Source organism: Aotus nancymaae, unplaced genomic scaffold (assembly GCF_030222135.1).
Source record: "Aotus nancymaae isolate 86718 unplaced genomic scaffold, 86718_ANA_hifiasm-v0.15.2.pri h1tg000059l, whole genome shotgun sequence".
In the NCBI taxonomy this organism is placed as follows: domain Eukaryota; kingdom Metazoa; phylum Chordata; class Mammalia; order Primates; family Aotidae; genus Aotus; species Aotus nancymaae.
Window position 1 is genome coordinate 29,122,830 of NW_026988473.1, and position 16,057 is coordinate 29,138,886.

Here is a 16,057-nt window from a genome sequence, read left to right on the forward strand (position 1 = left end):
CCATGTCCCTGCAAAGGACATGAACTCATCCTTTTATGGCTGCATGGTATTCCATGGTGTATATGTGCCACAGTTTCTTTATACAGTCTATCATTGATGGGCATTTGGGTTGGTTCCAAGTCTTTGCTATTGCGAGCAGTGCTGCAATAAATATACATGTGCATGTCTCTTCATAATAGAATGATTTATAATCCTTTGGGTATATACCCAGTAATGGGATTGCTGGATCAAATGGAATTTCTATTTCTAGATCCTTGAGGAATCGTCATACAGTCTTCCACAATGGTTGAACTAACTTACACTCCCACCAGCAGTGTAAAAGCGTTCCTATTTCTCCACATCCTCTCCAGCATCTGTTGTCTCCTGATTTTTTAATGATGGCCATTCTAACTGGCATGAGATGATATCTCAATGTGGCTAATTCTTTTTCCCTGAGGGATATTCCCTTTGATTAAAGCCATCAGCCTCTCACTCATTATAATTCCTGAGCATTGATTGCTGCTAGACTCTACTGTTCTAGGTCCCAGGAAACAGCAGTAAACCAGAAAATGAGACTGCTGCTCCCCTGGTTTATATTCTAGCTTGGGAAAGAGAGCAATGTCCAAACAATATGATGTCAAGTGGTGTCATAGCCAGAATGGCGCCCCCTCAAAAGATATATCCGCCTGCTGACGCCCCGAACCTGTGAATGTGATCTTACTTGGAAAAAAGGATGATATAATTAAGGACCTCAAGATGAGATCATCTTGGATAATCCAAGTGGGCTCTAAATCAAATGACAAGAGTCCTTATAAGAGACACACCAAGGAGAGACACAGAGAGAGAAAGGCCTTATGAAGACGGAGGCAGAGATGACACAGTGGAGTGATGTAGCCACAAGGAAAGAAACTCCAAGGAGTCTGCAGAAGCTGGAAGAAACGAGGAGGCATTCTCCCTAGCGCCTTCAGAGGCGGAGCAGCCCTGCTGACATCTGACTTCAGACCCTGGCCTCCAGCACCATGTGAGTTAAGTTTCTGTCACTGTAAATCCCCCACTTTGTGGCAATTTGGATAGAAGGCATGGAAATGAATATAAATGGTAATGCATACCAAGAAGAAAATAAAATGGGGATGTAAGACATGGATTCAAGTTGGGATTACTTTAAATAGTCGGGTCTGGAAGGCCTACCTGAGGAAGTCTCATGCATTATCTGAGGGTGAGAGAGATGGGTATTCTGAATGTGAGGGGCAGCAAGTGCAAATCGCCCAACCTGGGAATGACCTCAGTGTGTCTGAGGACTAGACAGTCTGTGGGGCCAGAATATAGGGGCTGTGAAAGGGAGAGTGGTAAGGAGATGATGATGATGCTAGTAGGGCCAGATCCCACAGGCCTCCTCCTACTGGGCCTCGTAGCCCAGGGAAGAAGTCCAGATTTTCCAGTGGAAACATTTTCAGGAAGATTTTATAGTTAAAATGACCTAGAGAAGAAAGGGCATTAAGTATATACATATATTAAATTAGTAAATGTTGAGTCTATTCTGAACATCCTAGTAATTGGATGAAAAAAACCCCAGAACCTTTACCATCATACTCATGGGACCCAACCCCACTGTTCTATGCTATATAAATAATAATGTCACAAACAGCATCTGTGAAGTCAAACACCACAGGACACAGTAGAAAATCTTTAGGGGGATCCTTTATTTCATTCACTTCCTCCTTACAAAGTGAAATTTCAATCTGTACAGGTTGTGTCTGCCAGTTCAGTGCACGGCTCAGAATTTCACCTTGTCCTTATTCCTTGGCATAACCTGTTCTAGGGGGCCGGGTCCAAGGGTCATGGAATCAGTGGACTGGATGGGACACGACCCAGAACTCTGCTATGTTTGGCTTCGCAAGGATCCCACCACCTCATTCTAATCAGTGATCATTGAGGAAATGCACTGTATTCCTATTCACTATTTCAAAGAACAGGCCTACTGGCTTATCAAGAAAGTTCTCTCAAGTATATTTGGTGTTTATCATTTTCCTATAGTTCTTCAAATGTCTGATATTCATCTTTTCCTACCTTTAAATTCCTTTCTTTTTCACATTATCATCTTTCTTGATTGCTTTTTAATAGAAAAACAAACAAAGACATGGATTTATTGTGCATATTAGCAGATCCATACCAGAAAATGCATGAGGTTTTATACCCGCTTTACAATAACAGCTCAGAGTATAAAGTCAAGAAGGAAGAATCTGAAATATTAGACTATTCGGAAATAAGCTTACCTAGGATGATACCACTTTTGCTTAATCAGAATTTCCCCTTTCCAACTATTTAACAGTGGCAAATATAAAAAAATCTGGTAGTTAAAATACACAGAAGTCTCTTCATACTACTGTCTCCCCCATTTTCAAGTTTTGTTCCCCTTTAAGTTTCAGTGGAAAAAAAAAACTTTTAAAAAGTCATGTTGTACCAATATCTCCCCAGAGAGAACTGCAATTTTCCAAGGTTTTCATGTGTTTTGAGAGAAATCTTACTGAAAGAATAGTGATGTCCATTTTCCAGTAAATACTGAGTGAAAAACAATTTTTATACCCCAATCTGAGATATAAACTTGCTTTTTGTGGGAACACAACTGTTGCAAATTAGACATTGGTAGCAACCATCCAAGACAATAACAGAATGCCTGTGACAGTCTGCCATATTCTGGTGAGTGTCTATCAAAGCTCATCATGATTTTTTGTGAGATCTTCCCCGTAATTGGTAGCTTGGCTTCCAACAAACATGTTCCAGTTCTCCAATATTTCCTCTTTAGTTAGCTTCTCATCCTATAGAAGAGATGAAAGAACTCTGTCATGGAAGCTCTGATAACTGTACTAGTTCAGCATGATATTCATGTCATTTCATTGATATGCAACATTTAAAATATGATATTTAGTAATTCAGAAGCTGTTGGGCACCTCCTTCATCTACCATGACTGCACTGCAAAACTTCAAATCGGAACAGCCTCTGGCTATAAAAACTGTGCTAACATGTGTCAGGGAAGTTCCCGAGTAATTCAGAAGTTAGAATCCATTCATGTCCACAAGCAGTGTTGGTCTTCCCAAAATTGGCCCTCAAGAATACCACTTCCTTCTTATGGCCTCACTGACTAACCTGACTATTGGCATAATCTGACAATGTAGGGGCAATCAGCAAAGTGGGGAATAGGCAGGACTTATTTTCTAAATTTACTGATTTGTTTATTTGGATGTTTATCAATAGATACTGAAGTACTAGGCATTAAAAGCCAGAAACCTGAGCTTGCCTGAGGATGTCTGGGCTTTAATGGGAGGGACTTCCTTGTTCCTGACACATCACAGATGTTTGATAAATATTTGCTGACAATGAATGGATAAGCTCATCCTAGGGCAACATGGGGCATACTTCTTAAATCTGTGTCCTGCCCACAAAGTTCTGGAATCCCAGGAGATGTGATTAATGTAAGTCTGTGGCTCATAGCTGACTTTCCAGGAAAGCTGAGGCCCAATAAGCTTATTGTGTGTTATCATGGTATTAGCTCAAGTTTACAGGTTTCCACTGTGGGACAAGAAGGAAAAGTCAATAGAGACATGGCCACATGAGTCAATGCTATCGCTGAGAAAGCAAACCAAACCAATCTTTGCTAAACTGTCTCCCTTCCATCAGTGATCCCAGAAGAATGGGAAATACCTTGTTTTTGTCTGACTCATATACCAGATGCCTGGCCTCAGCCTGCGCATGATCATAATCTTGAGGGAGGATCCAGTGGCGAATCTCGTCTTTGTCCAGCTTCCCGTCCTTGTTCAGATCCCGGAATTCGTTAAACTGCTCCCGTTCTGATAAAACCCAGTCTGGTTCAGGGCCATTCTCCTCATGGGAAAACATATCCGCTAGAAGGGAAGGTTGCTGGTGGTTACAAAGAAAAGTGGGAAGGTAAAACCCCCCCAAAAAAACTTGGCCTCCTGAGCTTTAGGAAAGGCGATGACCAATCAAGAGACCTAACTCAAACAGATGGTAGGCAGTTTCTTAGGGATAATAATGCAATAATTTATCCTTGATGAAGGCCACGTGGTAGAGTAGAAAGACCGGAGTTTAGAAGCCAAAAGATAAATCCCGGCTCTTGACTTAGTTTGGTGACTGAGCCTTAAGTTTCCTTGTCTGTAAAATGGAGATGATAATTTATAAATCACGGGGCTATTATGATCAAATGCGCCATTTCGATGTAAAAGCCCTCTCCAACCCAAACTGGCACTACATAAGCGAAAACTAATAATAAAGACTAACATCGAACTCTATGGTCTAGATACTGTATAAAGTGCTCTACGCACATTTTTTCATTTGTTTTTCACACAGCGACCTTATCAAGTGAGTGCTGTTATTATTCCCATTTTACACATGAAAACAATGAGGCTTACCCAGTGACCCACAGCTCATATGAGCTGGAGGCCACACAGGAACATGGGCACTCTGCTTTCAACCCAGAGTCTTAACTACTGTGTGTATTCCTATTGTTTATATCATTTCCACGGGACTTTCACTGTCATTTTATTTCATCCTTATAACAATTCTACAAGATGGGTCATTATCACCCATTGTACAAAATGGTAAGGAAAAGAAAAAGGAAATGCTTATGCATTGTTTGTGTGTCACTAGCTCTTCTTGGAAAAGAGAGAAACCCTGTGGGCAGTTTCTCTGTAATGGAAGCAGAGCTTGGAAATAATCAGGTGGTAAAGGGAGCAAGTAGTGAGCGAAGGAAAAAAAGAGACGAGACCCTTGACTACAAGGTAGATCCCTAACTGACATGTCTACATTGTTTTTGGGAAAGAGCTGTAATAAGTATTAGCTAATTTGGGCTTCATCCAGTTCTGCAAGAATGGGCTCAATTTTTTTCCCATTTTACAGATGAGGAAGCTGAGGCTTAAAGCCATTACATGATTACCCCAGGGTTACACAGCTCATCAGTGGAGAAGGTAGGGCTCCTAATTCCAGTGCCCTTCCTAATACACCTCCCACCATCCGCTTTCCACTTGTTGCCACCTGAAGAGAAGCCTCCCCAAAAAGTGAAATGACAAGTCAATACATTGGGTTTCTCGGACTGCAAGTCACTCAGTATTTGATTTTCAAGCGCAGCGCCTCCACCTCCCTCTCTTTATTCAGTATAAAGAATGAGATGCTTCTTTTAGGCAAAGCCGCTCAAAGAGTTCTGCCCCTGACTTTACACCATTTCAATGCACGGTTCTAGAGGGCCAGGCAGAGCAAACACTTTCAATCAAAAGCACTACATTGTTCGTTTTAATCATGCAGCCATTGCTGTCAGTCTCATTCCATCCCACGGCCACCGTGAGAGGTCCACGCCTCTGAACTTCACCCTCGCACGTGCACCCAGCAAGAGGATGGCTCTGCTGCTTGTTCTGATGAGGGAGCTGTCAGCATCTGTTATTCTATCAGGGGAGTGCCACCAAGATCATTTTAATTACTGTGGCGAGAGCTACCTGTCTGTTACCAATGACACACAAGGAACAGTGTTCGTTTCAGGATCAAATATAATTTCTAATGAATAGAGGAAACTTTGCTCTTCCTTCTTGAAGGCACTTATTCTCGTGTCTAGGGTGGCAAAGTAATACAACCACAAAACCAGAGATGGGTGGCAACTCGGGCTCTGGGTTTTACATTTAAAGGTAATAGGGGCTTCGATTAAAAATCTATACAAAAAGTATATATATTTCATTCCTCTTTTCATAGGTCAACACCTAAATCAAATGATTTCCCAGCTTCTACTTTGTTGAGATTTGGGAAAAGGGCTGTCGTGAGAAGGGGGCCTGCAGCTGGAGCCACGTGCCATAGCGACTGGTGAGGATCAGAGAGAACTGTCCTTGTTGCCTGCTCGAGCCCTTTCTGGCGGGGCTTGGGGTGGGGGGGATTTGGGGCTACCGGGAAGGGCTCTGACCAGCAATGGTGGGTTCAGACCCAAATACATTCATTTAACTCTATGGGACTCCTGACTGAAGGATGGAAAATGACAGGCACAAAATGACTGTATTATTGGGCAATTGTGCACTCTGTAAAGCATTTATCTCTCTTAAGAAGAAGGCCTTTCTGCAGAGCTCAGACACATAAACAGTTCTGCTAGTCACAGCCGTATCTACTCAGAGCTTCTAGGCCCCATCGACCCAGTCCAGTTTTAGAGTCTTTGCCCTGACACTGATTCCTCTATCTTTACTGTAAGTCTATGGGATCTCCAATGCCCTTTTCCAAAGGTAAAACCAGGCAGTGTGACAAAGGGCAGCTCTCAGAGTCATGGGGCCAACTGTTGGGCAGCCTAGTGTAGGGCCAGCTTTTTCATCTCTTCTCCACTGAATGAGGTCTAATAATACTTCCCTGATACTACTCCACTAGGGCTGATGTGACAAGCAGGCTGGAAGTTCACAGGAGTGACTTACAGACTTGCAGCTGTTGCTAAAAGAGACGTCTGGGGAAAGAAGCCAGACGTGTGGGTGGAGGCATGTGGCCCCACTGGGATAGCTGAGCAAGACTCCAGGCCAGCACTCACCGATATACTCATCCTGATCCACAAACCCATCCCCGTTCTTGTCGATGTCCTCCAGGGTTTCCTAGGAAGCAAAGGGTAAAACAGAATGCAAGATGGCCGTGTGCTCTAAGGAAGCCTGAGAATTCTATTGCCCTCCTTTATCCAGCTTTTATGGCTAAATGCTTGGTGACATCTGGCTCATCTCATTACTTCCCTGGGAACTAGTTTCTTCTCTGAAAAAAACAGGCAATAGTTTCTGTTCCTAATCCCCCACCCCAATTTCAAGAGCAGAGTGCTTGCTTCAAAGTGAGATGTACCTGTAACCTCAGAGGTGCTCTGCCAATATCAGGAGGCCCTGCCAGGCCAACCAACTCCACCATTCAGCCAAAACACCCGCTGGGGAACGTGTAAGAAACCCAGCGTGAGAACCACTGGATTAGATGACCACAAGAAGAGACTCCAGCACTAACAGGACTGTGAATATTGGTGTCAGAGAAATGTGAAACAGTGGACAACTAAAAAAAAAAAGTATATCTGACTTTTTAATGTATTATGCTCTATATTTTGCCTACTTGACCTCTTATTTAGGTTTTTTGATTGGGTCAGTAATTAAATGAGTCTACTGTCCACTGGCACAGCAACTCAGTGGCATCCTGGGTCAAAACAAAGAGCCAACCTGAGAGCAGAGAGCCACTCCCAAAGGCTTGTAATTCACTGTGGCTCATTCCCCACCTGCACTGTCCTCTGCCGCATTAGCTATCACTACATGGATGCTGGGTGGTAAAGAGAAATGATTCTTGGAGCCACCGCCCAGCTCTTACAGCCATGGCGATCATGAGGATGAAGCATGAGTGGACCCTTCCACCACCTAGAAAACTAAAACCATCTACAGTTCATGTAAACAAAAGCTCTAGCCATCTGTTTCCCAGGATTGAAACAGTTGGAACTGGCTTGGTGCATCTGCCCAGTAAAACAGGTGATGGCATTTATTTGTCATGGAAAATGAAGACATTTGGGATCCAACAAAACACCATGGCAAGCAACTACATTCTGAGGCCTTACAAGCATAGTCATCCCTCAAAGCCCAGGGTCTGATCCACCCACCCTCCAAAGACCCACCCCCAAAGGGTAGCAGCCCTTCCAGCCATAATTATTACTTTACGTTCCCATACAGTTTTAACAATCCCATGCATTCCATTTCTGAGTCTTTTTCTAATTCCCTTAAAACTGAAAAATGCGACAGAGACTAGCTAGTTGCTCACTTAACCCATTTGCCCTTTCTAGGCACATATCTAAACTAGATTTCCCAACCTCTTCATATCTAGGAAGGACCAGTGGAACATAAGTGAAGGGGATGTGTCATTCCCTGGCCAGAACAGTAAAGAAAGACTGTATCTTCTCATCCCCTCTCTTTTCCTTTGTCAGCCAGCCAGGAGCTGCCAGGATGACTTTGAAGCTACAAGACGGCAGAGCACAAGCAGGAGTGCTTAGAGGAGAACTGGGCACCCAACAGTGCTCAGAGAACAGCCCAGGAGATCCATCTGGCTGGAACAAGCTTTGATGGTGTTAAATGGCTACAAATGGAGGCTATTTGTTACAGCAGCCAGCCTGCCTTGCCTAATTGACTGGGTAGATAGGTATTCCAACACACCCCGCTTCAGAGTCCTTCTGCAATTCCCTTCAGGCTGAAAAATGTTCTCTCTTTGGAAGAGTCAAAATTTGAAGGCAGCTTTCTCCCCAGTCTTTTTCCAGCCCAGGCTCTTCACTTATCTTACCAAAACCACAATTTCCTTCATATGCTCAAACTCCTCAGGATGCAGAAAGGCAGTGAACTCCTCCCGAGTGGCAGTCAGGTCACCATCGAGGTCTGCAGCTTTGAATCTTCTCTCGTCACGTGGCAGCATCTTTCTAAAGGTGTGATGATCTGAAGAATCCTGAAACTCTGCGGGGTTTCCTGCAGGATGTATATATGCGGAAATGTTTTGAAATTGTGCTGCCAGGAGAGGCGTTTCCTGCCAGACCACTCATCCTTCATGCTCAAATGGTACACATAGGGAAAAAAGGTCCCGACCTACTGAGTTCTTGAAAACATTTTATGTCAGAATGCCTCTAATATCAGTCCCTTCAAGCCACCCTGTAGGGGAACCACGTGCAATAATTCCCCTAATATGCTAGGCCTCATGGCATATTAGGGGAATTACTGCATGTGGTTAAGAGCGCAGGCTTTAGAGTACACTACTGCCATACTTCTCTTTGCAGAACTCTGCTTTCATCATCTCATTCTTTGATCTAGAACATGGTTCCTTGGTACCCCAACATCTTGTCTCAACACCGTGCCTGGCTTTCAAGATTTCCCCGATTCTGGCCGCATGCGTGCATCTTTGGTTCTCCTCGGGCCTGTTTCTTCGCTGTCCTTACCATGCACCCAGCAGGTCTGCACCCGGTGCCTCTGTATCCCACTTCTCCTTCATTCCCTCCATCTTGTTCGTCTTGGATCCAAACCCTTCTTATGACTGCATGCATTGCTGCATCTTTGCCCCTCCAGTTGACCCACCTTCTTCAAATATAAATCCATTCTCTAAGGCCCCCGTTTCCAAACCACTCACACCAGGAAGCCTTCCCTGACTGTTCCGGCCCACTCAATCCTTGCTCTCCAGAATTAGGCAGCATTTTGAAAGTGTACCACAGACACACCTCCCTTCTGCTTTCCGTGCGTGCATCAGAGATGAAGTTGAGATGGGGTTGCAATCTGAGGGAGGTTTTTTTTTTTTTTGAGATGGAGTCTCATTCTGTCACCCAGGCTGGAGTGCAGTGGCACAATCTCGGCTCACTGCAACTTCTGCCTCCTTCAAGCGATTCTCCTGCCTCAGCCTCCTGAGTAGCTGGGACTACAGGCGCGTGCCACCACCCCCAGCTAATTTTTTGTACTTGTAGTAGAGACAGCGTTTCACCGTGTTAGCCAGGATGGTCTCGATCTCCTGACCTCATGATTCACTCGCCTCAGCCTCCCAAAGTGCTAGGATTACAGGCGTGAGCCACCATACCTGGCCAGGATTTTTTTTATTAGCCCTCACACTCCTTCCCTCCCACCTGTATCTTCACTCAGCGTAAGCGAGCCAGTACATTTGAGTTTGCAGAGGAGGGTGTTACACAAGCCGGTTCTACTTAGGAGACTGTGACATCTCCCTGAAGGGAGTGGGTATGATGAGAGAGGAGAGAGTCTACAAAAAGCTTGTGAACCGGGCCCCCGCTGTGTCACTGCTCCTGCAGCACCTCTTACCTAGGTAGTAACCATAGGTGGCTTGTTTGTATTCTTCCCAGGAAATTTTATCATCCTTGTCCCTATCGTAATCCTTCCAGACTTTGGCGACATTATCGAAGATGTATCTTTTCTGCACCCGTTTGATCCAGGTTTTCAGCTCCTCAGTAGTGACAAAGCCATCTCCGTCATTGTCAATTCGATCAACAATCTTCCTGCAGTACAAAAAAATAAAATAAAACCCACACACATGCACAAGGCTATTATCAACTCTTGTGTGATCCTGGTCCAGCAAAAGATCAAACACCTGCACAATCTAAAATGCACAAACAACTACAGCAGAATCAATGATCCAAGGAGGCTGGAAGGAAATCTTCAAGCTTATCCTTCCATGGTTGATGTGCTTTACCCCGACCAGTGCCAAGGGCAGACACTGCTAATGGATCGCTCCCCTCTGTCCTGATAAACCTAGAAGAGCTCTCTGAATTCTCAGCACGGTGCTCTGGCGATGGCCACTATCAATGGATCAGAGCTGATCTGTAAGATGAAACCTATTAAATCTTCTCTGCGCTAGTCCAACTCCCTCATTTTGGAGTAATGGAAACTGAGGCCCAAAGAAATGGAATCACTTTTCTAAGATTACATAGCCAGTATCTGGTAAAACTGAGGTGAGAACTCAGGTCTTCTGGCTTAAGTTCAATGCAAAAAGTGGAAACTTTTAGGTAAATCAAAAGATACAAATGAGTTGTTTTTTTTTTTCAATCCCACCACCATGGACTCAAAGACTTGAAACCTAAAGCAGGAGACCACCAGCTGGTGGACACAGCACAAATGTCAGCGCTGAAGGAGCCTTGACATCATGGAATCTATTCATGAAACTTGACCAGCTGAGCCGCTCTAGGAGCCTAAATCCTTTGCTCTTAGGGTAGAGACTCCTATACCAGCTCCGCAGCTGGCCTAGGTTTCAGAAACTTCCCACTGGACTCCACTGAGGCACCCTAAATGCTGGCCCAGAGCAAACTTCAGGCTGGAAACTCACTTTCGTAGTCTCTAGACCAGATGGTCCCAAACCAGGACAGCATCCCAATAGGGAACTTCAAAAACACCCACAAGCTATTTCCATTGTTTAAAAAAGTTTCACCTTTGTAGTCCATTTACCTGGGAGGAGGTCATACAGGCTAACTCTAGATTTCTTTGTTTCGGGCTGGAATTCTATCAGCCTCAGTGGTCAAACTTTCTTACTTGTCAACAGACATTCTGATTGGCAATTAATCTTTGATTAATAAAAAGTGGGAAACAAATTCATCGGTACAGTTTGCTAGTTTCATAGAGAAAATCTCCTATAACATTTTTTAGGTGGGGGGAGGGTATAGAAGAGAAGGGGAGGAGTGAATAATCAATGTCCGCACCTCCTACCTGAACCCAATGTCCAAGCTCCTCTTTCTCAGGATGTAAACATCACTAACAGCTTGAAAGTGCCCTTTTATTTGCCAGCTTAACAGGTCTCAATCCTAAAAGATAGGTTGGACCTGTGATCCCAGTGCTTTAGAAGGCTGAGGTGGGAGGACTGAGGTGGAGGGCCAAGAGTTTGAGAGCAGCCTGGGCAACATAGTGAGATCCTGACTCTATAAAAAATTTACAAATTAGCCAGACATGGTGGTGCATGCCTGTATCCCTGGCTACTCAGGAGGCTGAGGTGGGAGGATTGCCTGAGCCCAGGAGGTCGAGGCTGCAGAGAACTATGATCGCACCACTGTAAACCAGCCTGGGCAACAAACGCTGTCTTTAAAAAAAAGAAAAGAAAAGAAAAAGACTAAAAGATGTCTTCCCCCAGGAAATCATAGCCAGACACAGTAGAATTCTTTTAACATTGTGCTGTGGTGAGCCCAGTTACATGCCAAGCACTGCTCCAGTCCTGGGGACACCGTGGAGACATGCCAGTGGGTTACCCGAAGCCAACTGGGAAACAGAATCTCAGGCTAACGATATCAGACTCTATAATCCTCTTTTGTGGAAAGGACAGCATCTAATCTATGCCAAATAAACATCTAGGACACAGCTCAGCCTGACACATAGTAGGGACTCAACAAATATTTGTCGTAAGAATAAAGAAGATCTTAACCTCTCTCTTTAACAATCTCAAGTGAGATCCTGAGAAAGGCAGCCAGAATGGAGATGAAGCCCAACACTTTCATCAGAACACCCGGATCCTCGTCCTGCCTCTGGTCCCCATTATCTGCATGATCCTGGGCAAATGTCTTGACTCTCTGAGTTTCTCCATCTGTAAACTGAACACCTACTTCATAAGGAATGTTGTGAGGAATAAAGGAGAGAATGCATGCCTTTCCTCCCCAAAGACAATAATCTAGATTGGGGCAGATGGTAGCTGCTACTCAGTAGCCATTCAAATGTTTGTTGCATGAATAAATGAAGTCAAGGTGTTGAAACAAGGAACAAACCCAGACCAACTCCATCATCATTTGTTCTCAACACCAGCAGGTAACAGAATGAGCAAAGCCTCTCGATGGGACTGATGGCCACTTGGAGGTACCCTGCTAGCTGCCAAACAGGGCTGGCGGACTCTGCTGCAAATGATGACTGCCACATGGGACTAAAGATGTCAAGAGAAACCAGATATGGGGGTCTGTATATGAAATCATCCAAACTTTAAATGTCGGCAAGTAATTTACATTTTTTTCTAAGACTGTGTGGCATATTTGTGAATGTATGCAGCCTACGGGTTCCCACTATGCAAACCTCTGGCCCAGGTGTCTTCAGGGGCCTTAGAGTTGTCACAGTTTCAGAACTGACAAGCGATGGTTACAAAGTTCCCTAGATCCAGCCACATTCTCAGCAGCCAGTCTTGGAGGGGACCACTGAAACAGAAGCTTTAGACAGAGGGGCAGCTTCTCACACTCAGCCCCATCCAAACTGGACCCATAATTTCCAGCACCTCCCACTCTGCCTCAACCCCAGATTTAACTTACAAGTGAATGGTGCATCCACCACACATCTAGTGGCTCGGTCCAGAGACCCCGATGTCCCCATGATTCCTGCCTCCCTCCTCACCCCCTCGTTGAGTCAAGAGCAAGCGCTGCCAGTTCTACTTCCCACTGGTGTCTAGATTCATACCCCCCTGGAATCCAGAGAGGCCAAGCCCCTTCGGCATTCACCTCCTCTCCCCTGCCACTGGTCTAGTCTCTGCCTCGATTACGTTCTCTGTGTGCTGTCCTCCTGCCATCCTGACTTTGCCAATGAGTTTTAGGGGTTATGACATTTTGACAACGTACAGGACAACCACTGATCTCCATCTCACCAAGGTCCTTCCTGCCCTGCCCTTGGTTTCCCCTCCATTCCTACCTCCCACTTCTCTTCCTTCCCCTTTGCAGACTCACCACCCCTCATTCCCCAGAATACTTTTCAAAACCTTTAGAAATGGGCTGTTCTCTCTTTAGGAACGCATTCCCCTGCTGTACACCTGGCAACCTTCAAGTCATCCTACAAACTCTCTATCAGGTGACAGCCCCAATCCCCTCTCTGTAACCTGCAGCCCTGGGGGCTCCTACTCCTGGATGTGCTCACCAAAGGTTTTATGGGCCATCATTGCAGCAATCATGCATAACGTCTGGTCTGTCTGTGCTTCTCTCCTCCACATTTGCTTACAAGCACTTTGATGCCTAGAGCATAATGTTTCGTCTTTGTACCTGCCAGTTATCTAAACTGGGGCCTGGTACACAGTAGCCATTCAAATGTTTGTTGCATGAATAAATGAAGTCAAGGTGTTGATACAAGGATCAAACCCAGACCAACTGCACTATCACTTGTTCTCACTATGAGGCTAAACTGTCATGATAAAGGCATTAACTGGAAGCTGTAGGACCACATCTTATAAAGTTTTCCAAATCCCAAAACCTCTCCCTGTCTCCTCTCCAGTGCAATGTGACTACCACTCAGGGCTCCAGGATAAATTAGTCTCCAAGTGCCTCAAAGCAATACAATAGACTGAAATCATCAATGGCCCCCATTGTTAAGTCCTAAACGGGAAGAGAAAATACTCTGCCAGATAAAAGGTAATTGTTTGGAGGTGACTTTGAAGTTTAAAGGTCTTTTTATCAGAGCAGGCAGATGGTGCACCTACACAATAGGTAGAATTTATCCTCATATTCCAATGAAACTCCTTGGCCTTTGGAGGCCCCCAGGAACACAGGGATGGCTGTGTTCTCTTTCATGTGGCAGAACATGAAGATCCTCCACCCCCAGGAATCAGGTTCTGGGAGATCTGAGACCTGGTGCCCACTAAGCAGGGCTGCTGGGTTCTTCCCCAGCCCTGCTTCCATCTGGGACCAGGCTGCCTGCTGGGTTCTCTGTGCAAGGATCCCCAGATAACCTGCACACTGCCCAAGTGTCTCCTCAGGGGGACTTGGGGAGGGTGTACTGAAATGCACCAAAGTTTTGTTTTCCGGATTTGGTTCCTGTCTCAACTGCCTTTAACAGCCCAAGTCAAAATCCACCACCACTGCGAGCACCCTCTAGCTTTTTGCCACCAACAAACCAGTGGCCAAAGAACTGTGTGCTTCTGCAGAATCTGCTGCCAACAGAAACCCGTTTCCATTCCCTCTCCCTCGAGTTTCTGATTTCCAACTAAGTGTCCCTTCTCAACCGGATTTTACACTATATTTTATTTTATTTTCATTTTCTTGAGACGGAGTCTCACTCTGTAGCCCAGGCTGGAGTTGAGTGGTGAAATCTCGGCTCACTGCAACCTCTGCTTCCTGGGTTCAAGCGATTCTCCTGCCTGTCTCCCAAGTAGCTGAGATTACAGGCGTGCGCCACGACACGCGGGTGATTTTGGATTTTTAGTAGAGACGGGGTTTCGCCATGTTGGTCAGGCTGGTCTCGAACTCCTGAGCTCAGGTGATGCGCCAGCCTTGGCCTCCCAAAGTGCTGGGATTACAGGCGTGAGCCACCACGCCCGGCCTATTTATGCTAGATTTTCCAGGGTGATTAGTCAAAAGGCAAGACCACCCCGGCCGAGACCAGGAAGCAAGCCTGTCGCTCGCCTGCCCCTCGCCTGCCCCCTCATCTTTTATCCATTTATGTTCATCCCCGAGACCTTCTTGGCGAGTGTCTCAAGCCCTTCTCCCTGGGAGTCGGGGGATAAGAGAGAAACTGCGAGAGGGTGGGGAGCAACTCATGTCACTAACAGGCCCCTGCGGACAAACTCTTCTTTTGTGCACTCTCTCTCCTCCCTTCTGATGCAACCCGGGGGAGGGGGCGGGCACTCGCCGTCCTGGCTCCGGCGGCAGCTGCCACGTTCTCGCCTACCCGCGGGAAGCCACCCCGGCCGGGGCGCGGCGGCGATCTCCACGCTGGGGTCCCGGCCCCCTCCAGCAAGTTAGCCCGAGCTCCGGCGCCGAGCCAGGCAGTCCCCCGCCATAGGGGCCGCGCGCGAGATTTCGCTTTCGCTTTGGCGCTGGTATCCCGCGTGGCTCCCGCCCGGGCGGCCCCTGGGCACCTGCGCCGCCCCCCGCGCGGCCCCGGCCGCGGCCTCACCCCAGCCTCTCCTTGCTCTCGTCCGGGGTGAGCTGGTCGAAAGTCTTGGAGTCCTCCTTGCCCAGGAAGGCCTCGTGGTCGTACTGGAAGCTCTGGTTGTCCTCGGGGGGCCGCTCGCCCAGCTCCGAGTCGGGCCGCACCACGCGCTCCTTGCGCACTGTGGGCTTGGCCAGCAGCGCCCGCGGTGCCAGCGCCAGCGCCAGCAGCAGTCCCAGGGCGAGCCCCAGGCGGCGGCCGCGGCCACCGCGCGCCATCGTCCCGAGCAGAGGGCGGCTGGGAGGGAGGCGCCGAACGAGCGACAGCAGCTGCAGCTCGGGAATGGGGGCTTGGAGCGCGGCGGCGGCGGCGGCGGCGGCGGCGGCGGCGGGGTTGGGGCCGGCGCGGAGGAGGGGACGGGCCAGTCCCTCCGCCAGTGCCCGCCCAGCGCCCGAGCCGAGGGGCGCGCCCGGGGCCTCGGGCTGGGAAGCTGCGGGCGGCCCCGCTCACGCGCCCATTGGCCGCTGCGCTGCCGGGGGAGGCCGGGGCCGCGGAGCCACGTCGCTAGCCCGGGCGGTGGGCGCGGGGCTCTGGGCTCGGGTTTCGTGTCGGCCCCTCCCAGCGATCTCGTCGCTGGGGGCGGGCCCGGGCGAACTGGGCTGGGGACTGGAGGGCTCGGAGGAGGACTGGGAAGAAGTTCTTTGTCAAGCAACAGATGTTCAGGATGAAATTCCCTCTGACTTCCTACAGT

General features: G+C 47.3%; 1 protein-coding gene across 1 annotated transcript; it reads right to left on the bottom strand.

Moving 5' to 3' along the window:
* Positions 1 to 1,659: 1,659 nt before the first annotated feature.
* Positions 1,660 to 15,584, bottom strand: RCN1 (reticulocalbin 1). Its single transcript, XM_021665248.2, has 6 exons — positions 15,331 to 15,584; positions 9,799 to 9,992; positions 8,294 to 8,472; positions 6,540 to 6,600; positions 3,680 to 3,879; positions 1,660 to 2,795 (listed from the first exon to the last, which is right to left on the bottom strand). Exons 1-6 carry the CDS (start codon positions 15,582 to 15,584, stop codon positions 2,688 to 2,690), a joined length of 996 nt encoding a protein of 331 aa, XP_021520923.2. The 3' UTR covers positions 1,660 to 2,687.
* Positions 15,585 to 16,057: the final 473 nt, after the last annotated feature.